This window comes from Poecile atricapillus, chromosome 28 (assembly GCF_030490865.1).
Source record: "Poecile atricapillus isolate bPoeAtr1 chromosome 28, bPoeAtr1.hap1, whole genome shotgun sequence".
Lineage (NCBI taxonomy): Eukaryota > Metazoa > Chordata > Aves > Passeriformes > Paridae > Poecile > Poecile atricapillus.
Genome location: NC_081276.1, coordinates 3,886,415 through 3,906,977, shown reverse-complemented (window position 1 = coordinate 3,906,977; position 20,563 = coordinate 3,886,415). Strand labels below are relative to the sequence as shown.

The 20,563-nt window shown below is 61.9% G+C and overlaps 2 protein-coding genes across 4 annotated transcripts; one reads left to right on the top strand and one right to left on the bottom strand.

Annotated features, from left to right (window-relative positions):
- Window positions 1-266: 266 nt before the first annotated feature.
- Window positions 267-8,737, top strand: ZNF414 (zinc finger protein 414). 2 transcript variants are annotated; one of them, XM_058858870.1, is made up of 9 exons: window positions 267-346; window positions 4,423-4,542; window positions 4,869-4,970; window positions 5,048-5,155; window positions 5,333-5,438; window positions 5,568-6,070; window positions 6,411-6,461; window positions 7,019-7,174; window positions 7,553-8,736. In XM_058858870.1, the coding sequence occupies exons 2-9, from the start codon at window positions 4,473-4,475 to the stop codon at window positions 7,627-7,629; spliced, it is 1,173 nt and encodes a 390-aa protein (XP_058714853.1). In that variant the 5' UTR covers window positions 267-346; window positions 4,423-4,472; the 3' UTR covers window positions 7,630-8,736. The 2 variants fall into 2 exon arrangements, with proteins under 2 accessions (XP_058714853.1, XP_058714854.1); XM_058858871.1 differs by lacking the exons at window positions 267-346; window positions 6,411-6,461 and having other exon boundaries at window positions 1,080-4,542; window positions 7,553-8,737.
- A 2,112-nt stretch (window positions 8,738-10,849) lies between these two features.
- On the bottom strand, window positions 10,850-17,491 carry LOC131589284 (acidic leucine-rich nuclear phosphoprotein 32 family member B). 2 transcript variants are annotated; one of them, XM_058858553.1, is made up of 7 exons: window positions 17,326-17,491; window positions 14,844-14,993; window positions 14,269-14,391; window positions 13,105-13,303; window positions 12,738-12,859; window positions 12,319-12,373; window positions 10,850-11,117 (listed from the first exon to the last, which is right to left on the bottom strand). In XM_058858553.1, exons 1-7 carry the CDS (start codon window positions 17,377-17,379, stop codon window positions 11,029-11,031), a joined length of 792 nt encoding a protein of 263 aa, XP_058714536.1. In that variant the 5' UTR covers window positions 17,380-17,491; the 3' UTR covers window positions 10,850-11,028. The 2 variants fall into 2 exon arrangements, with proteins under 2 accessions (XP_058714536.1, XP_058714537.1); XM_058858554.1 differs by having other exon boundaries at window positions 12,738-12,856.
- Between the last annotated feature and the right edge of the window lie 3,072 nt (window positions 17,492-20,563).

Sequence of the window (20,563 nt, the reverse complement as noted above, 5' to 3'; positions counted from 1 at the left end):
TCGGGATGCTCCAAACCCCGGGATGCTCCAAAATCCCCAGGATCCTCCAAAACCTCGGGATGCTCCAAACCGCGGGATGCTCGAGCTGCCGGCAGACGCTGGGATGCGGGGTGCGGAGAATCTCCCGGGAAAAGCAGCCGGGCGGGGGGAACGCGGCGGGGCGGAGCCGGGTCCCCCCCCGAGGCCCCCGCCCGCCCTTCCGCACGTTCCTTCCTCCCCCCTCGTCATCCTCCTCCTCCTCCTCCTCCTCCCCCCGCTCTCGCGACAGCTCCGCACAGAAAATGGCCCCGCGGCCGCCCCGCCGCTGATGCGCGACCCGGGCGGCGCCGGCCCCGCCGCAGCCCCGGTACGGCCGGGAGGGACCGGGAGGGACGGGCGGGCACCGGGGAGGACCGGGACCGGGGAATGGACCGGCACCGGGGATGGACAGGCGCAGGGCGGTGCGCGCACAGCGAGGGCTGTACCGGCACCGGGGATGCACCGGCACCGGCGGGGGTGTCCCGGCACCGGGACCGTGTCGGCTCCGGGGATGCGCCGGTATCGGGGGTACCCCGGCAGTGGGAAGGGAGCGCTGGCACCGGGGATGTGCCGGGCCGGGGGTGTACTGGCACCGGAGCTGGATCGGTACCAGGGGTGAACCGGCACCGGGGCTGGACCGGTATCGGGGGCTGGAGCGGCACAGCTGCACTGGGGACAGCAGCGGTACCGGAGCGGGGCCCGGGGTACCGGGGCTTTGCAGGGACCTGCAGCAGCCCTGGGGTGCGTGGCCGTGGGGCTGCTCTCGGGGCTGTCATTACCCGCTGTAGCCGTGGGTGTGTGGCCCGTGGGGGCTACCAGCCCCAGGAACCAGTAGCCACGGGGGCTGCCCGCGGGGTTACCACTTGCGGGGCTGTCAGGGAGCCCCGGGAGGCACCAGCCCTGGGTCTCGGCAGGTGTGTGTGGCCTGTGGGAACACCGGGAGCCCCTCACAGCCCGGGATGCACCTGCCGGGATCTCCCCGTGCTCCCTCCATCCCCCGCACCGTGGGAGCCGCTTTGCTGCTGTCAGAGCCGGGGGCTCCTGGCCTTGCCCGTGGCCTGAACTTGCCCGGCCTCAGCTTTGCCCAGGCTCGGGAGGGAAGCTCCGACATCCCCAGGTGGCTCCTGAAGGGAAACTGAGGTTTTGCAGAGCTGATGTAGGCAGGTGGATGGGCAGGCAGGTAAAGGTGGGCACCGGGCTGGTGTGGGAATGTGGGGAAGTGGCAGCAGGGCTCGGAGCAATCGGGGGAACAGTGGGGACCCTCAGGGGGGAGAGGGGCCTGGGCTGAGCTGCCCCGTGGCCACCCAGGGATGTGACACCGAGGCCGGGCACGAGGCTCCGCGCTGGGTGCCCACCCTGTCACCGGGCTCGGGGTGGGCTCCTCAGGCTCTCCAGGCAGATTCTGAGCTGGGAAGGAGGGAACCCACCCAGGGAGGGGTAGCACCTGAGGCAGCAGCTTTGCTCCAGCCCGTGCCGGGATCGGGGCACCCACCTTGCGTTGGACACCTGGAGCATCCTTCCCCCAGCACCCCCAGCTCTCGGGGGGCTCCCCGCCATATCTGAAGGCTTCAGGGCAATCCAGAGGGTGTGTTTTAGTTCGGGCTGGGGATGTGAACGCGGGGCTGGTGGCACTGGCAGGAGCTGAGCCGCTGGCACCGCTTCCTCCCCCGCTGCTCGCCGGCTGCGCGATCACATGAGCCCCTTGTTCCCAGCCTTTGTCTCATCTCCTGCGCCGAGGAGCCGCGTCTGGGGGGAGCCTCCTCATCCTCGGGCCTCAGAGCACGCACAGAGATGCTCAAATCGGATTATTTGTCCCATTTATCCTCCCAGGGTGGGTTGAGAAAAGTCTCGGGATATGGATAAAGCCCCCGGATGGTTTGAGGGGGTTGAGCTGTGTTAATTATTCACTGAATCAGCAGCAGAGCCTGCTCGGGATGAGCAGCAGCTGCAAACATCCTGCCCACCCTCATGGCTGGCAGCCCCCTGGAAGGATTTTTGGGGTCCCTGTTTGCCCCACAGGGGTTGGGATGAGGGAATTTAGTGTCAGCAGCTTTTTGGGGAGACTGAACCTCCCCAGGAACACCCTGGGGATAATGACAGTGACAGTGGTGGCTCCGGGATCGGGGATTCCAGGGCAGGTTTGCACTGCTGGTCACATATGGGGGAGTCATATTTCCAAGGGGGTCCTGTCTCTGGGGGAATGGTGTCACCAGGGGGGTGACATTTCTGGGGCAGTCACACCTCTGGTGGCCACGGAGGTCACCGGGCATGGGGACAGTGGCAGGTCAGCAGCAGCTGGGCCAGGGTGTCACGCTCAGGGCTGCAGAACAGACAGTCCTGCAGGAGGAGAAGTGTTGGCCACCATCCCATGGGAGGTGACAAATGACAGCAAGATGATCCAGGTGCCACCTGCTCTCCAAGAACCCTGGGCTGGGCTCGGGCTGATGCTGCAGTGCTGCCACCGTGTCCTGAGCCAAGTGTCCATCCCGCCCGCCCCACGGGATCTGCTCAAGAGGCATTTTCCCATTTTCCAGAGAAAAACAATCAGCTCACGAGGCATCACTGCAACAGGGAAATGGAGAGCGGCCTCTGTGATCCCAGAGGGACGGGAGGGAGGTTCCAACATCCCAAGGCACTGCTGGGTTTGACCCTGGAGCTCCAGGAGCTCCCTGTGCCCTGCTGCAGTGCTGCTGGGGAAGAATTTCCTGATTTCTTGGAAAAACTTCCCTGTGCTGCCCCTGAGCTCCCAGTGCCATGGCCCTGCTCCCTTTGGGCTCATCTGGAGCCCACCCAGCTTTGATCCAGAGAGGCATTTCCAGCAGGGCAGCAGGAATTCTGGTTCACTGCAGTCTCCAGGACCGGTGGTTCCAGGAAAGGCTCCGGCAGCTCCGACACTTCAGGGCTGGGCACCAAAACGTGGCAGCGCCACAGGGACACTGCCCAGGGCTGGGCAGGCAGACACAGCCCTGCCTTGACCTTTCAGCATTGTCTCCCCTAAAAAGAAGCTTCCCGAGACCTTTTTTCCCATCAAACCGCTCATTTCTACCTGATAAACAAAGCTCCATCAAAGCTGCTGGAAACTTTCTGTGTTTACCCCATGTCCTGCAGGGATGCAAAGATGGAGCACCCCCAACACCCAGAGCTGAATTTCCCTTCCCGGGCCATGACCAGCCCCAACCCTGCCCCAAATTCCCTGTTCTGTGGCCAACCCCCCTCCATGGTTGGCTGATTCCATCCCGAGGTTGCTGAGCTGAGAAAACAACAACAACAAAAAGCCCCACAACCCCCAGACAAAGCCAGGAGCCCGGAGGCAGCCACAGGAATAATCCCACATGGATTTTTTCCCCCCTCCCTGATTTATTTCCCACTGGGCTGCGATCCCAGTGTGCCGGGTGCTGCAGGAACAGCTGCTGAGCCCGGCTTGGCCAGGCTGAGCCCCTCTGGGTGAGACCCCCAGGAGCCAAAAGCTGGGAAAATGCCTCTGGAGCAGATGTTAATGGGAAGGATGGGGTGCCCCAGCCAGCAGAGCTGATCTCCAGGGAGATTTCCCAAGGAGTTATTGAGCTCTTGGGGAAACATTGCCCAGTGCTCACAGCCCCAGCACTGATAATATTGTTGTTATTACTGTCATTATTATCAATAACATCATTATCAGCATTATTATAAATGTTTTTACCCTTTTATCCTTTTTATTTTATCCTTTTGTCCTTATTTTCATAATTGCTTATTATTTATTAGCATTATTATTACTATTATTATCATAATTTTCTCTCTCACTCCAACATTAAGACACTACAGAGAAATCTCCCAAACTGAGGGGGTTTTCCAGATGATTTTCACTGGGAATTAGAGTTTGGCTTATCCATGTGGGAGCCTCTTGCCAAGGCGTGGTGAAGCCAAGGCAATGTAATTTTGGGCAGGAGCTGTCCCCACGTGCCCATCATCAGCTCCCAGTCACTCAGTGGGACCTGCTGCTCCTCCTGGCTGGAAAAGCCATTGGAATTTCGAGGGGAGCCCCCAGTGAGCCCCCCCAGCCCTGGGAGCAGGAGGCTGGAGCAGCTCCAGCAGTCCCTGCTTGGGCTGTGCCTTGGAGGGGATCCTGCAGTTTGGGGGGAATTTTTGGCTGCAGTTGCTGTGGGCTGGACACGAGCAGGATCCTGGCGATGCCTGGGGGATGTTTGGGGGCTTTGGGGACCACCCTGGGGTGGGAGAGGCAGGAGGGGCCGGTGGCAGCTCTGGGTTCTGTGATCTCCTGAGGGCTCGGCCCCGGGCGGGAGCGTCGGTCCCACGACCGCGGGACACCGAGGAGGAAGAGGAAAAAGAGGAAGAGGAGCAGGAGGAGGATGAGGGAGCCACTCTGGCCCCGGGCTGGGATCTGACCTCCCTCCCCTGCTCCCGGTGCAGCACCGCCGGGAGGAGCCGCCGTGTCCCTCTGCCCGTGCCCAGCTCCGGCCATGAAGACGGAGAAGGACGAGGCTGTGGCCACCTTCTCCCTGCGGGGGAAATTCGGCGCAGAGGGGGCAGGTGAGCGCCCTCGGGGCGAGCTGGGAGCAGCCGGGGCAGGGGGAAGCCTTTGGTCCTGAGGCGGGGAGGTCCCTTTGTGCCGGGATGTGCCGGGATGTGCCCGGGATGTGCCCGGGATGTGCCCGGGTGCGCAGCTGGCATCACCCAGCGTGTCCCAGACACCATCACCATCACCTTCACACCTTTCCTAAAGCAAAGTCCCTCCTAGATCTCACACCCTGGAGGGCTCCAGCCTCTCCGGCCCCCTCCAGCCAGCCCCCCCCCCGTTCGGAAGGGATGGGGAGGGGTGGTTTGGCAGGGCCGAGCCTCACAACCTCTCCCCACAGGCTGCAGTGACCCAGCCGTGCCCGGTGCCCCGATGGCGGGGGCGGGGAGCGGGGGGACCCCGGCCCCGGAGCTGCGGCCTCTGAAGCGCAGACCTGTCCCAGGTGAGCCCAGCCCCGCCCCGGGGAGGGGACAGCGCAGCCGGGGCATGGACGAGGCCGACGGATCTGTGTCCTTGCAGGGAAACACTACCAGTGCTCGAGCTACGGCTGCAAACTGGCCTTCCCCAGCATGCAGGAGCTGATGGACCACCTGAAGGTCCACTACAGACCCACGCAGTCCCTCGAGGGTAAGGCCAGGACCCCCCAGGTGCCCTTGTTTTGGCTGGGAGGGCGCAGAGCAGGGCTCAGAGCTGAGAGTGGGTGGGAGATGGGAGTGGGGGGAGCGCGGGAGCTGCTGCAGACCCGGCAGCGGGGCTGTCCCTGCTGGGCCGCCGCTGAATCTCTCTCTGAATTCCCCTGCCCAGGCAAAACCTTCCACTGCCCCACCCTGGGCTGCACCGAGACCTTCCCCAGCATGCAGGACCTCATGGCCCACATGAAGGTGCACTACAAACCAAACCGCTACTTCAAGTGAGTCCCGCCGCTCCGTGTCCCCGTCCCGTTCCCTCTGGGGACACCTGGCAGCTCCCCGGCATCGCTGAGCCCCCGGGCGGTGCCCAGGGGAGCCTCTCCTCTGACGGGGCTTTCCCGGCCGCTCAGGTGTGAGAACTGCCTGCTGCGCTTCCGCACGCACCGCTCCCTCTTCAAGCACCTGCACGTCTGCTCCGACAGCTCCAGCGGCCCCGCGCCGCCCCCCAAGCCCGACAAGCCCGTCCTGCCGCCCGCTACCTCTGCCCCGGAGAAGGAGCCCCCGGCCAAGCCCCCCGAGGGGCTGCCCAAGCTGCCGAGCGCTCTGCGGCCCCTGGAGAAGGAAGGCTCGGCGGGCGCGGACCCCGGCCCGGCGGCGCTGCCCGAGCTGCCCGGCTCGCTGGTGCCGCCGGCCCCGCACCCATTCCCGCTGCTGGAGCCCGGCCTGTTCGGGCCCTCGTCCTTGACTCGGTTCTCGGGGCCACCCCCGTCCTCGGTGCCGGGGCCGTTCCTGTCCTACGTGTCCCCCTCGCCCTACGGGCTGGCGCAGCCCCCGGCTCAGCACCGCCTGCGGCCCTTCCTGCCGGGCCACGGCCCCCCCAGCGTCTCCAACGCCGTCTGGAAGAAAAGCCAAGGTGAGAGCGCCGAGCCGTTCGGGACAAACCTTCTTCTGCTCCCGCCTTGACCAGCAGCAGCTCCCGAGGAGGACCCGCCGCCGCCAAGCCGAGGATCCGGCCCCCTCCTGCCCCTCCGGCCCGGCCACCCCCCCAAGCCCCGTGCCACCCGTGCCGCCCCCTCTGTGATGTTCGATTGGGCAAAGCACCAAAAAAACGCCTCCAAATTCTCCCGGCCCTGCTGCTCCCCGGCGTGCTGGGGGTGCGAGGCGGGGGGGCCGGGCCAGGCCCGCCCCCCCACGTGTCCCCCCCAGGGAGGGGAAGCCCTAATGCTTGTCTTGCCCCTCGATTCCCTCCGCAGGTGTGAGTGTCAGCCCACTCCTCCCATGCTTTGGCTCAGGAGTGACTCCAGGTTAGTTTGGCACCTACTGGGTGGGGGCTGCTTTCTGTCGCTGGGGGGTTTGGGGGGCGGCGGGGGGGCCACAGGGGATGGGAGAGGCCCCAGGGGCACCGCAGTGCTCCCCGGAGAGCAGAGCGGGAGGGCTGGATCCCTCCTTTTCGGGAGCCACGCGGAGAGGGGATGCGGCCCAGGTGGGCTCCGAGGCGGGGGGGGTTGCCGGCTGCGCCCCCCCAAAACCCCCCAGCCTGGCCCCGAGGGCAGAAGCAGCAGCAGGAGGAGGAGCAGCAGCAGCTGCCTGGGCTCCAGTGCCCCCAGTGCCCCCAGTGCCGAGCCCAGGCTGGAACCCGCCGTGCCCTTCGCTGCGGGGCCGGGGGGCACAGCCTGGCTCCCTGCTCCCGGATTCGGGGCTCTTCCCTTGGGAAGGGAACCCCTGAGCGTGTGGGGGTCGGAGCGGGGGGCTCCAGCCCCCATAGCCCCGCAGCACCAGCCGGCTCCGGGCGATCCCGGGGGCGATCCCGGAGGCGATCCCTGGGCGATCCCTGTGCTTCCCTGCCCGCCCGTCCTTGCAGGGCACTCCTCCAACAGCCGCATCGTCTGGGAGCACACGCGGGGCCGCTACAGCTGCACGCAGTGCCCCTTCTCCACCGCCTCCCGCGAGGAGATGACCCTGCACATCGAGGACCACCGCAAGAACCCCCCGCCCGGGCGCCTGGAGGCCGAGATGGGTACGGGAGAGCCCCCCCGGCTGCCGGGATGCTCAGGGGGATGAGCTCCATGCCCCGCACGGATAAGGCACATCCCGCTCCCTCTGGCCTGGCACAGCCTGGCAGGGTTCCAGTCCCTGTTTCCCCAGCCGGCAGCGGTGCCCTGGAGGCGTTTGTGTGCCCCCAACCCCCGCAATGTCCTTGGGGGGTTCAGGTCCCCTCCCTGTACCGCCTGCGATGGTCTGGGGGGTGTCTGTGTGTCCTCCCTGTGCCCCCGGTCCCTGCGATGTCCTTGGGGGGGTTCAGGTCCCCTCCCAGTGCCCCCCAGCCCCTGCGATGCCCCTGGGGTCCGTGTGCCCCGCCCCGAGGTGCTGACAGTTCTCTTCCCTCTCTCTCCAGATTTCGGGGTGGGTCTCGCCCCGTTCCACGCCAAGCTGCCGCCGGAGATGGAGAACTCCCTGTACTCCCAGCTTTGATGCCCTCGGCTCCCACGGGACTCTCCAGAGCCGGGCAGGGGGCACCGCGCAGCCCCTGCCACTGTGCTGGGACAGGCACCCCTCCCTGGGGACAGGAGCACCCCCAGCCCAGCCCGGGGTGCCAGAGGGGCGGATGTTTCCCCTGGAATTTCTCCCTTTTTGTTTTCGGGAACTCTCCAGCACCCGGAGCCCGTGTATCTCCCTCCCCTAAAGGTTTTGTTGCTTCAGCCCCGGGGGCTCTGCAGGGAGCCCGGTAGGTTCTCAGGAGTTAGTGGACTTCTCTGGAATGAGATCTCGGAATAATAAATGGGAATTGTACAGGAGCGGCCGGGAGAGGCTCTGTCAGTCCCCGTGGGGGCCGGGGGAGCGGGGCTGGCGCTGAGGAGCCCCCCCAGAACCGAAGGAGGGGGACGAGGGGACACAGGGGGTGTGACCCTGCGCTCCGGGGCTGGCCCTGCCCGGGGCTGCCGTGGGGAGCAGGAAAGGGAAGTGTCTGGGAAAGGGGAAAGGGAAGTGTTGGAGAAAGGGGAAGGTCTGAGGAAGGGGAGGGGACGCTCCCTGCTCCCCCTGCCAGCACATCCCAGAGCACGCAGGGCTCCTGAGCAGCAGGGCTGGAGCTCTGGCAGCTGCACCCCAGCAAGCAGCCCGGGGTGGGACCCCAGCCCCGGCCAGCCTCGGTGCCAGGAGGAGGGCACGGAATGGCACAGAAGAGCCACTGGGAGGGGCAGGGGCCCAGGTGCACCCCCTGCACCCCCCCTGGGAGCACCCTGGGGCTCCCCCAGTCCCGCTCTGCCGGTCCCAGCCCAGCGGGGTGAAAAGTTTGCTGCGAACTGGTTTGAGGGGAGGCGTGCTGGGACCTGCTGGTGCCCACGCCAGCCCCGGCTGGGAGCGAGGGATGGGAGCGATGGAAGAGGCGGCACCCCCTGCTCTGCCTGCTGCCAGCACCGGGAGGGGACACAAACACCGGCACGGGGCTCAGAAAGGGCCAAGGGCCACCTGGGCTGGGGGGGCATCCCTTCCTCCCACTGCCATCCCTTCCTCCTCCTCCTGCCATCCCTTCCTTCCTCCACCTGCCATCCTTTCCTTCCTCCTCCTGCCATCCCTTCCTCCTCCTCCTGCCATCCCTTCCTCCTCCTCCTGCCATCCCTTCCTTCCTCCCGCTGCCATCCCCGCACAGGGTGAGCCGCACCCCGGGCTGCTCCAGCTCCCTCCTGCAGCCCCCCCGAGCTGAGGCCGTGCCCTCCCCAGTCCAGCCCGGTCCCCTGAGCAGGGGGAGTGACACCCTGAGGTGTCCCTGAGCTGCTGAGAGCGGCCAGTGACAGCTCAGCAGAGCCAGCACGGAGCCCCCAAAGGGGGGCAGGGGCACAGCTCAGCCCCCAGGCCCAGGGAGCTGCCCTGGCCCCCAGCCCACCCTGGGGCAGGTGCCCAGCCCAAAGGCAGGAGGGAGACCCTTCCCAAGCTGTCCCTGACCCTGGATCCGGCTCTGGCCCCCTCCATGGGGGTCCTGCAGCCCCCCCGTGCTGGGACCCCACCCCACAGCAGAGCCCCCACCAAAGCCAGTCCTGCCGGGACAGGGGACAGTCCCTGCTCCCAGGAGAAACCCAAAGCTGCCCCAAAGCCCCCACTCTGAGCATTCCTGGCTGTTCCCAATGCAGAGGCAGCCAAGACAAGCTCTGTTGCAATGGATTTTTAAAAACTGAAGTCTTTTATTAAAGTTTTATCCAAATTTTGTAACAAAAGATACAAAAGGGCTGGAGATCCTTATTTCTGGGACTAGTCTGACCAATCAAAACCTGACAGTTACTAGGCTAATATAAAATCCATACAATCTGCTAAAAATGCAGGGAAAAAAAAATTAGAAGTAACTGCTGCTCTGACTTTTTTTTTTTTTTTCTTTTTAAATTCCTTAAACATTTATAAGTTACTCAGTTTGCATTTTACAGGATTAGTTCTTCTCCGAATGGTCACAGCGACTGTACAATGCAAGAGACACCAGCGAGAAGGAAGCGACAGGAACGGGGATGTGCTGCAAAAACACTCCCCACACCCCCCCGGGAGGGGAGGGCTGGAGCCTCGGCCCCGGGAGCCCACGGAGCGCCCGGAGCACGCAGCGGGAATGCCACAAAGTGCCAGTGCTTGTCTGCACCCCTGGGCAGCAGCCCCGAGCATCCCCCCCTGGCCCCGGGGCTGTTCTCCCAAGGGATGCGCTGGCTGGACACCTCTGGGATGAGAGGGAAGGTGGGAATGGGGTTGGGAATGCTGCACCCGCCTGGGTTCCCCAAATCCTCCCTCCAGCCACCTCGGGGTGGCACCCCCAGCGCAGGGACACGAGGGGGGAGCTGGAGCCCTGCTCCGTGCTGGGAACAGGAGGAGGAGGAGGAGGAGGAGGAGGATGCCCAGGCCAGGCTGGCACCGGGGGCCTGTGCAGAGGTGGCACTGGCTGGCAGAAGGACCCTGAGAATTTACAGGCTAACACGGTCTGCAGGAGCATCAATCACAGTGATGGTGGCTGCACAGGGCTGTACAGTGTGAAATGGAGGCGGATGGAGGAGCAGTATCCCCTCACCTGCATTCCCTATCCCTTCCCCAAGGGCTCCCGGAGCCTCCCCGCAGCAGACACGGCCACAACAACCCCTCTGGCTCGGGACAGCCCAAGGGATGGGGCTGAGGTGGACAACGGGGAAAATGTTCCAGTTCATAAAAAAATATAGGAAAGCAAGTGCAGGGCTACTGCAAGGTGCATTGGCAGAGGTACCAGGTCATGCAAGCAGCCCCCTCCCTCCCTCCCTCCCTCCCTCCCCCCAAAACCCCAGGCACCCCCCAGCCCCAGCACTAAAGCATCTTCAAGCATGTCCAGAGATCACATCACCATGATTTCAGATCTGAGACACCCTCAGGGATCGCTCGAGTCCACGGAGATGAACCACATTTTGCACCCGAGATGGCTCAAAAAGCATCTTCAGAGCCCTGGGCTGAGGGCACGAGGGTGGCAAAGGCCTTCTGTGCTGGAGCTCTGGGTCCAGTGTGGCACAGCTGATTTTGGACACACAGATACCCTAAGGAGGAGATTTTTTTTTTCTCTTTTTTTTTTTTTTCTCTCATGATTTTTTTTTTGTTGATTTTTTTTTTTTTTTTTTTTGCAAGCTGCTGCACAAACCACCGAACGGAGAAAAGCCTTTGGTCATGAGATACTTGTGAGAAAAGAGTGAGCCTTGTATGGAAGATTCCCCTGAATGCCTACAGTATTCTAAATCTTAAAAAAATATATTGTGGACGCTGCAGCCATACAAAGGGGGAGGAGGAGGAGTGGGAGACAGGGATTTACAGTCTCACACAGACACAACGGGGAGGTTAAGACAAGCACAGTCAGAGTCTGTAAAACTGATTGGCTCGCTGGGATCAGTCATCCTCATCATCCTCTTCGTCCTCTGCATCTTCCTCTCCTTCATCCTCTAGACTTCGTTTTCTCTTCTCCCCACACGGATGGTCTGCAAAGAGAGGGGGGATTCACTCTTCCAGCCCAGCCCAGGGAGCAGCAGCTGAGCTGTGGAGCTGGGGCAGGCTGGCACCATTTGGGAACAGATCCACCCTGTCCTGCTCCTCCTGGAAAAGCCTGGGCTGACATGAGACACCAACAACTTTCTCTGCCCTCCAAGCATTCTGTGTAACAGCTGAAAAGGGGATTTTTGTGCTGTTGTTGTTGAACAGCCTCAAAAACACAGCATCTGCAGAATTCAGGCACTCCTGACCAAGCTCATGGCCCCAGTGCTGGCACTGCTGAGGCCTCAAACCCTGGATCAGTTTGGGCCCCTCCTGACAAGGAGGACATTGAGTGGCTCACTGAGGGGCTGGAGCGTGTCCAGGGAAGGGAACAGAGCTGGGAAAGGGTCTGGAGCCCCAGGAGGGGCTGAGGGAGCTGGAAAGGGGCTCAGCCTGGAGAAAAGGAGGCTCAGGGGGCCCTTCTGGCTCTGCACAACTCCCTGCCAGGAGGGGACAGCCAGGGGATCAGTCACTAACAAGTGACAGGGTGAGAGGAAATGGCCTCAAGCTGCACCAGGTGAGGTTTAGATGGGATGTTGGGAAAAACCCCTTCAAGGAGAAGGTGGTCAGGCACTGGCACAGGCTGCCCAGGGCAGTGTGGAACCACCATCCCTGAACTGCTCAAGAAAGTGTGGATGTGGCACTCAGGGACAGGGATCAGTGGTGAACACAGTGGTGTTGGACTCAGCATTAGAGAGATTTCCCAACCTTAACAATTCCACAATTCATCCAAAACTGTTTGAATCCACACCAGCCACAATATTCTGCCAACTCTCATCTGGGTGGTTGTTTGTTACAACCAGAGGAGTCTGGCCCTGAGCTCAGGTCTGAGCTGAGGAGAGGGGAATGTGCCCCTGAGAGATTCCCTCACCTTGCTCCTGCACGGCCCATCAGTTCCCAGAACTGCTTTTCTAAGCAATTGACCTCTCACATTTCCCAGAATTACCTGGCATGGCTGGAATTTGGAGGTCCTGAGACCCCTTTCCCTCCCTGTGTGACCCTTGATGATGACACTGCTCAGTACCAGCCTGGGCAGAAAAACTGCAGCAACAACAGCCCTGCACTGAGGCTGAGGAAGCTCCAAAAACACCAAATATTTGACTGTTGAGGGAGCTCTGCAATAAACTGGATTGTTAGGACTCAACTCACCCTCCTCAGCTTCATCTTCTTCATCCTCCTCACCATCTTCCTCCTCATCTTCCTCCTGGAGTGAAAACAAGAGGCTTTGTTGCAAGAACCACAATCCCATGAGCAGTAACCCCAGCCCCCTCTCCCAGCCCAATGAAGCCTCAGGGTGGCAGGAGAAGCTGGTGGATCTCCAAGAGCTCCTCACATCCCCACGGATGGGGCTGCATGGACCCATCACTCAGAGCCATGGGAGGTGCCAGGCTAAGACTGAACTGGAAAACTCTTTGGAGTTTTTGACTCTCAGGAGTCCAGAGTGCAGGGAAAAAGCCAGAGTGGATGGCAAACTCCTCAGATCCACCCCCAGAGAGGCTCCTGTGACACCTGGGTCACCACACAAGGGACAAACGCGTGACCTGCTGCTGAACCAGTGCCAGCCTCACCTCATCATCTACTCCATCCTCCTCCTCTTCACCTTCCAGATCATCGTCTTCATCTTCCTCGTCATCAATGACTTCTTCATCCAAATCGTCCTCCTCCTCATCATCCTCCTCTTCCTCGCCTTCTACCAAAAGGGGGAGGGAGGGAAGTGCCCCAGTTCCCAAATCCAGACACCCTCCACCCCTCAGAGCTGTGTGAGCAGCAGGCAGGGGTCACAGAGGATGAGGAGGGACAGCAGCCAGCCCTGTGGGGCTGGGGGTACCCACACAGCCCCTACTCCAGTGCCCATCCCCATCTGTGGAGCCCACCCAGAAGCGGAAAAGCGGCCCTTGCCCAGCAGGAAAACCAGGAGGAGAAAAAAATCCTCACCTTCCCCATTCTCATAGTCATCCTCCAGTGCATCCCCATCTGCTTCGGGGTCTGAGTCAGGGGCTTCCTGCTCATCAGCATCAAAGCCATCCAGGTAGGTGAGCTGGGGCAGGAGGGCGAACACGCTCTCCCGGTAGTTGATGAGCATCGTCACCTCGCAGTTGAACAGGTCCAGACTGTGGAGGTTTGGCAACTTTTTCTGCAAAAATCAATTTGTTAAGATTATTCACAGCACTGTCTGAAGATCAGGCAGCCAAGGCAGGGTGGCTGGGGCACTGCCCAGGTCCAGCACAGAAGTGGTTCTGCCCCACATGCTCCTCAGATGGAGAGGAATCACTGCTCCTGCTCATTGAGGGGACAGAAAATTTCTGTTCAGCTCCTCTGTCCTGCCTTCCCTTTCTGGAACAAACTCTCTGTGCATTTGCAAATCTTTCTTTCTTCTGAACAGGCCCAGAAAGCTCAGGAATAGCTGAGCTGGACTCATCCTGCTCAAATATCAGGCAGAACACCAAGGCAGAGCTCAGGGAGAGCCGCAGCTGGGGTGCCCTCGGCACAGCCCAGCTCAGGCCATCGCACCGGGCACCACGCCAAGGAAAGGAGGAGCAAAACAATCCCAAATTCCTTCTGGAGGGAATGGATGCACCAAACAGCCCAATGGATGGACAAATGCCCTGTGTCAGACCTTTCAGGCATCCCTCACAGCAAGAGCCTTCCTGGGCCAGTTCAGACGGAGCCTCTGAGGCCTTTTCCAGCCTCACTGATCCCTGTGGGAATGGGAGCCCTGCAGTGCTGTGACAGCAGAGCCTTCAGGCTGATGTGACAGATGCCCTCACTGGTGTCCAGTTACCTCATTCCATGACACCCCAGGTGCCACCTACCTCCAACTGCCTCCGACCCTTTCCCGGTCCCTTCTCAGATGGGCACTGAGCATCCACAGTTTTACTCATCCAGCCCCATTTCACGCTTCTTTTAGCGACTGGCTGCTGCTTTTCCAGACTGAGGAGCCATTAACTACTGGCCCAGCCTCAAACTGGGATCAAATCTGTTCCCATCAGAACCACGCAGTGCTGTTGGAACAGTTACCAAGACGTTGGATTCCTGCTGCACAGACCCACTCCCCAAAGGAAATGTCATCCCTGGGATTCCAGCACAGCCTCCACTCACCAAGGGCTCCAGGGTATTGATGTCTTTGATCTTGTTGCCGCTTAGGTTCAAGTGTGTCAGGTTGGGAGTTTTCTCTGCTAGAACTTCAAGGCCACCAGAAATCCTATTATCACTCAGCTCCAGCTGAAGGGAGGGAATATCACATGGTCACCAAGTGTTTCAGCTCGTGATACAGGGAAGGAAACTGCCCTGAGAACTGGGCTACGATGAGCACCCAAATTTCAGCTCATAGAGCAGCAGGTCAAGTCTGCCCTTAAAGTCCCTTTCCTGCAGGGACACAGCACTGCCAGCCACCCCCATGCTGGTTACTGCCCCAAAACCCAAACTATTTACGGTGTCACAAAGCTTCTGACAGCAGCACAAGAGCAAAAAAGCAAGAGAGGAAGGGCACTAAACACCTGAAGAGCTCGGAAGGGTTTTGTTTCACATTAAAACCGACCCCTCTCGCTTGCTCAGATAGCGAGCAAAGAGCAAAATTCAACGGCCTTTTTCTGGCAAATACAGGAAAAGCAACTGCCAGCAGGGGCAGCACAAGGCCAAGGGCTGCTGGAGATGGGACCTGAGCCCTGACTCACCTTCCGGAGCTTGTTGAGTTTGGGGAGGTTGGACACGGACAGCAGGTTGATGTTGATCATGCTGAGGAACTCCAGGTTCTCAAAGTCTGAGGAGAGACCGACCACCTTGCCATCCTCTGAGCGACAATTATCCAGGACCAGCTCCTTCACCTGCACAGGGACACCACCCACAGCTGTCACCACACCTGCCACAGTCCCCCCGGGCCTCTCAAGGTGACATCAACACATCCAGAGCTCGCCTGTGCCTCGAGCTCCTCCTCATTCAAATTTAAGACCTTAAAGCCAAATAACTCCTGGTGACAGCCCCTCACCGTGGTTGGGGTTTCACCCTCCAAGCACAAGCCACCAAGGCACCCCTGCTGTCCCCACCAAGCTCCCCACCCTCCAGGAAGCAGCAGGCAGGGGTTTGGAACCGCGAGGTCACATCCCAGCGCTCCGTGCACACAAGGCATCAATAAAGCTTTCAGAGTCACGCTTCAGGCTCTGCTAACGAGGGGCCAAACGAGGCCAGCTGGCTTTGTCCCCTCCCACTTTGGCCCCCACACCACTGGGGTGACAGAAAACCTGTCCCCAGAGGATTGACCTCCCTGTGACGGTGTCCAGTGAGGTGACACAGGCGCCTGGGCACGGCTCAGCACGTGAGCTCAAGCTCAGGCTGGTGACACAAGACATCAGACATCATGCCCAGCATGGATTCCACATCCAGGAACCTTCAGGACTAGCCAGGAATTCAGCACATGAAGGAATCAACCCCCCTGTGCCACCAGGAGCACCAAGCACCAGCACAGAACTGCTGCCCCCACACACCTGGGGAGAAACATCCCTGTCCCCCCAGCTCTCACAAACCACTTCCAAAGTCTGCTTTTACCCCACACATTCTTGACAGCAAGATGCAAAAATGAGCCTTGGCCAGAAGGCTCATGCCGCTCTCCAAATTCCTCCTTCGCAGTGCTCCCATTTTACCTCTCCTGCTCACATCAGCCAACTATCAGGGAATCATTTTAAAACCACTCTGCCTTCCCAGAGGGAAAGTTTGAGGTCTGCTGTGCCGTCTTTGCCACCTTCACAGCACAAGCTCAGAACGAATTATCGCTTCAGAGTCCTCAAGTGGCATCGAGGGTTCGAATTGAGGCTCTGCCAGAAGTTTTGGAGCCGAGTGTGCTCTGCTCCCAACACACCAGAAAAGGCTCCAACCAAAGTGAGACGATCACCGTGGTGGATGTAAAGGTGGCAAAGGCCAGGCCGGGGTGGCTGCTGTGCTGTGTGGGCAGAGAGGTGAGGCTGAACCCCACCAGGTTATCATGGAATCCTGGAATGCTTTGGATCGGAAGAGACCTCAGAGCACATCCGGTGCCACCCCTGCCATGGCAGGGACACCTTCCACCATCCCAGGCTGCTCCAAGCCCCGTCCAGCCTGGCCTTGGGCACTGCCAGGGATCCAGGGGCAGCCACAGCTGCTCTGGGTGACCTGGGCTAACCCAGGCCAGCCCGGCTTTCCCCCCAAGCGGGCCCTTTCTGCTGCAGTTTCAGCAGGTCCCGGGACAGGCAGGGCCAGCCCTGACCCCGCTGGCTCTGCAGTTCCTGGCGTCTCTCCACCGGCACCAGGCGCTCGCAGCTCCTCCTGCCCGGCCGCTCTGCTCCTGCAAATCCCCTCGCCACGCACGAAGCCGCTTTAATCTCCACCCAAAGCCCCGCTCAGCTCCCGCCGGGCCCGGGGCCGCGGCTGCCACGACACCGAGAGTCCCCGGGGCCGGGGAGGGAGCGGGGCCCAGCGGGGCGGCCCGGCCATGGGGAGATCCGGGGAGAACCGGGGAGAACCGGGGAGAACCGGGGAGATCCGGGGAGCGGGGATCGGGAGATCCGGGGAAAGGGAAGATCCAGGAAGGGGCGGCCGGAGGAAAAGAGGACACGGAGATGAGGCGGCCCCGGAGCGCTGGGCCCGGCCCCGCGGCCGCCAGCGGAGGGGAACGGGCGGCCCCAGCGGCACCTAAAGGTTCGCCCCCGCGGGCCCTGAGCCCTTCCCCGGGCGGAGGAACCGCGGGAGCCGCTCCGGGCCCGGCCGGGCCCCGCTAACATGGCCGAGCCGCCATGGCCGCGCGGGGCCGCCCCGGCCCGGGCCCGCTGGCTCCGGCGCGGCGGGGCCCGGCCCGGCCCTGCCCGGCGGCCGCCCCGCTGCCCCCCGCGCCCCTCCGCGGGCCGGGCCGGGCCGGGCCCCGCCGCCGCCTCCAGCGCGGCCCCGCTGCGGGCGGGCCCCGCCGCGCACGTGCGCGCCGCCATGGCGGGGCTGCGGGCCGGGCGGGAGCGCTCCCTCCGCCGCGCTCCGCCAAAGCCGCGCCCGCCCCATCCCCGCCCCGCCAAAGCCGCCCGGTGCCCGCCGTGCGGGACCCCCGCGGGCCGCTCTCCCACCGCCACCCCACCCCAACCCCCCCCCCCGCCGCCCCGTCCTCCCGCAGCACGTGCCGCCCGCTCCCCGCCGCCGCACCTCGCTCGGCTTCTTGTTGCGCAGCTCCAGCGTCAAGCGCCTCTCCATCTCCATGCTCCCGCCGCTCCGCTCCGCCGAGCCCGAGCCGCGCTGCGCTCCCGGTGCCGCTCCCGGTGCCGCCGCCGCCGCTCCCGCCCCCGCCCGCGCGCGCCGCCGCCCGGCGCAGGAAGAGGCGCCAACGGCAACAAAGGCGCGCGCGCCGCCCCCCCCTCCCCGCCCGGCAGCGCCCCCTGGCGGCACCGCCCCCAACACCGCACCCGACCCGGAGACGCGGGTTCGAGTCCCACCGGCGGCACCGCCCCCAGCACCGCACCCGACCCGGAGACGCGGGTTCGAGTCCCACCGGCGGCACCGCCCCCAGCACCGCACCCGACCCGGAGACACGGGTTCGAGTCCCACCGGCGGCACCGCCCCCAGCACCGCACCCGACCCGGAGACACGGGTTCGAGTCCCACCGGCGGCACCGAGTCACCGGAGGCACATTCCTATCCCCAGGCACCGTGTTCCCATCTGCAGTGCCATATTCCCGCCCTCAGATGCTGTGTTCCAGTCTTCAGCACCGTGTTCCAATCTCCAGAGCCATATTCCCACCCCCAGGCACAGTGTTCCAGTCTTTGCACCACGCTCCCATCCTCAAGAGCCATGATTCCTTCTCCAGAGCCACTTTTCCATCTCTAGAGCTACATTCCCATCCTCAAGCACCATGTTCCTACCATCAGGCATAGGGTTCCAGTCTCCAGTGCTGTGTTCCCATCCTCAAGCACCACAGTTCCTCCTCCAGAGCCACATTCCCATCCCCAGGTGCCACGGTTCCTGCTCCAGCAGCTTGTTCCCATCTTCACAGACATGTTCCCATCCCCAGGCACTGTCATTTCATGTCCAGTGCCACATTCCTGTCCTCAAGCACCATGTTCCCATCCCCAGGCCCTGTGTTCCCACCCTCAGCCACCACAGTTCCTCCTCCACAACAACACTCCCATGCCCAGGTACCACAGTTCCTTCTCCAGCAGCCTGTTCCCATCTCCAGAGCCACATTCCCATCCTCAAGCACTATGTTTCAATCTCCAGCATCGTGTTCCCATCCTCAAGCACCATCATTCCTTCTCCAGAGCCACATTCCCATTCCCAGATACCATGGTTAGATCTCCAGAGCCACGTTCCCATCCCCAAGCACTGTGTTCCCATCCCCAGGCATTGTGTTCCAGTCTCCAGCACTGTGTTCCAGGCTCCAGAGCCACATTCCCAACTCCAGGCATTGTGTTACAGTCCCCAAGGGCTGTTCCCATCCCCAGGCACCACAGTCCCTTTTCCAGCTCCGTGCTCCCACCCCCAAGAGCCTCTGGAAACTTCCTCACTCCTGAGGGTGCAGCCACCTGGGGGTCAGGCTCTTCTCCTGAGTCCAAAGCACAGGACAAGAGGAAACAGCCTCAAGCTGCTCCAGGGGAGATTTAGATTGGAGATCAGGAGAAATTCCTTCTAGAAAGGTCGATCAGGCAGTGGCACAACTGCCCAGGGCAGTGCTGGAGTCACCAGCCCTGGGAATGGTCAAACAACGTGTGGATGTGGCACCTGGGGACGTGGATTAGTGGTGGCTTTGGCAGTGCTGGGTAATGTTTGGACTCAATGATCCCAGAGGGGGCTTTGCTGACCTCAACAATTCTCTGATTCCATGTTCCTGTCCCCACGGACACATTCCCATCCTCAGTGCCACTTTCCTGTCCCCAGGGCTGTGTTCCTGTCCTCCATGCCACTTTGCTGTCTCCACTGACACATCCCTGTCCCCAGTGCCACATCCCTGTCCCCAGTGCCATGTTCCTGTCCCCAGTGCCACATCCCTGTCCCCAGTGCCACTTTCCCATCCCCAGTGCCACATCCCTGTCCCCAGTGCCACGTTCTTGTCCCCAGTGCCACACTCTTGTCCCCAATGCCATTTTCCCATCCACAGTGCCACTTTCCCATCCCCAGTGCCACTTTCCCATCCCCAGTGTCATGTTCTTGTCCCCAGTGCCACTTTCCCATCCCCAGTGCCATGTTCTTGCCCCCAGTTCCACATTCCTGTCCCCAATGCCACTTTCCCATCCCCAGTGCCACATTCCTGTCCCCAGTGCCACATTTCTGTCCTCAGTGCCATGTTCTTGTCCCCAGTGCCACATTTCTGTCCCCAGTGCCACATTCCTGTCCTCAGTGCCACATCCCTGTCCCCAGTGCCACATTTCTGTCCCCAGTGCCACATTCCTGTCCTCAGTGCCATGTTCTTGTCCCCAGTTCCACATTTCTGTCCCCAGTGCAACATCCCTGTCCCCAGTGCCACATCCCTGTCCCCAGTGCCACATTTCTGTCCCCAGTGCCATGTTCTTGTCCCCAGTGCCACATCCCTGTCCCCAGTGCCACATTTCTGTCCCCAGTGCCACATTTCTGTCCCCAGTGCCACATTCCTGTCCCCCTGTCCGGCCCCTGTCCCAGCCCGCCCCAGGCCGTGCCTGCCCGCGGGGCCAGGCTGATAAAGGCAGGGTGTTGGTCGGGCTCTGGGCTGAAGGAAGGACGAGATAACAGCGGGAACTCCCTGTCACTGTGGGGTTGGGGTGATGTTTTTCCCTTCCCTGGTGTGACAGGAGCACACAGAGCCCCGTGCTCGTCCTGGCCAGCCACGAGCTCCAGAGCCTGGAACGCTGCTGGCGTCACAGGGGCCAGGCCAGGGCCAGCAGGGCGGTCACTGCTGTGGCCCAGGAGGTGGCCTCGGGCTCTGCTGTCCTTCCAGGGGGTGACAGAGCTGGTGGGACCCCCTGCAGGGCTGGGGAAGGTCCCCCCTCATGACACAGGGCCACCAGTGCCAGGGACCCCACACAGGAGGAGGATTCCTGCAGGATTTGGGCACTGCTGTCTGCCACCACATTCAGAATTGCTGAAAAAGGAGCCAGAGAAATCTCTCTGATCCACGACCAAGGCTCCAAGTAAACAGGAACATGAGGGCTCTCAGGCCAGGCCCCATGGTCCCTCATTGTCCCCTCTGGCAGGGGGCCACCAGCCTGCCTTGTATGGCAGGAAATGGCTTTGTGGGCCACTGTGGGTCATTTCTGCCGCTTGGCTCAAACACCAGCCTGCTCTCACTTGGAGGAACAGAACATTCAGCAGAGAAGCTCAACTCCAAAGGGACCAAACCCACTTTTTTTCAGAGCAGATAAGGGGTATCTCCGTGTAGAAAAATTTGCTTGAATGCATTTTTGGCACCTGTGTGACT

Coding starts and splice junctions, on each gene's coding strand:
- ZNF414 (XM_058858870.1), top strand. CDS start 4,473: ATGAAGACGGAGAAGGACGAGGCTGTGGCCACCTTCTCCCTGCGGGGG. Junction 4,543..4,868: donor ATTCGGCGCAGAGGGGGCAG/GTGAGCGCCCTC, acceptor CTCTCCCCACAG/GCTGCAGTGACCCAGCCGTG. Junction 7,175..7,552: donor GCGCCTGGAGGCCGAGATGG/GTACGGGAGAGC, acceptor CTCTCTCTCCAG/ATTTCGGGGTGGGTCTCGCC.
- LOC131589284 (XM_058858553.1), bottom strand. CDS start 17,379: ATGGAGATGGAGAGGCGCTTGACGCTGGAGCTGCGCAACAAGAAGCCG. Junction 14,994..17,325: donor GCAACAAGAAGCCGAGCGAG/GTGCGGCGGCGG, acceptor GTCCCTGTGCAG/GTGAAGGAGCTGGTCCTGGA. Junction 12,374..12,737: donor AGGATGGAGTAGATGATGAG/GTGAGGCTGGCA, acceptor TTTTCACTCCAG/GAGGAAGATGAGGAGGAAGA.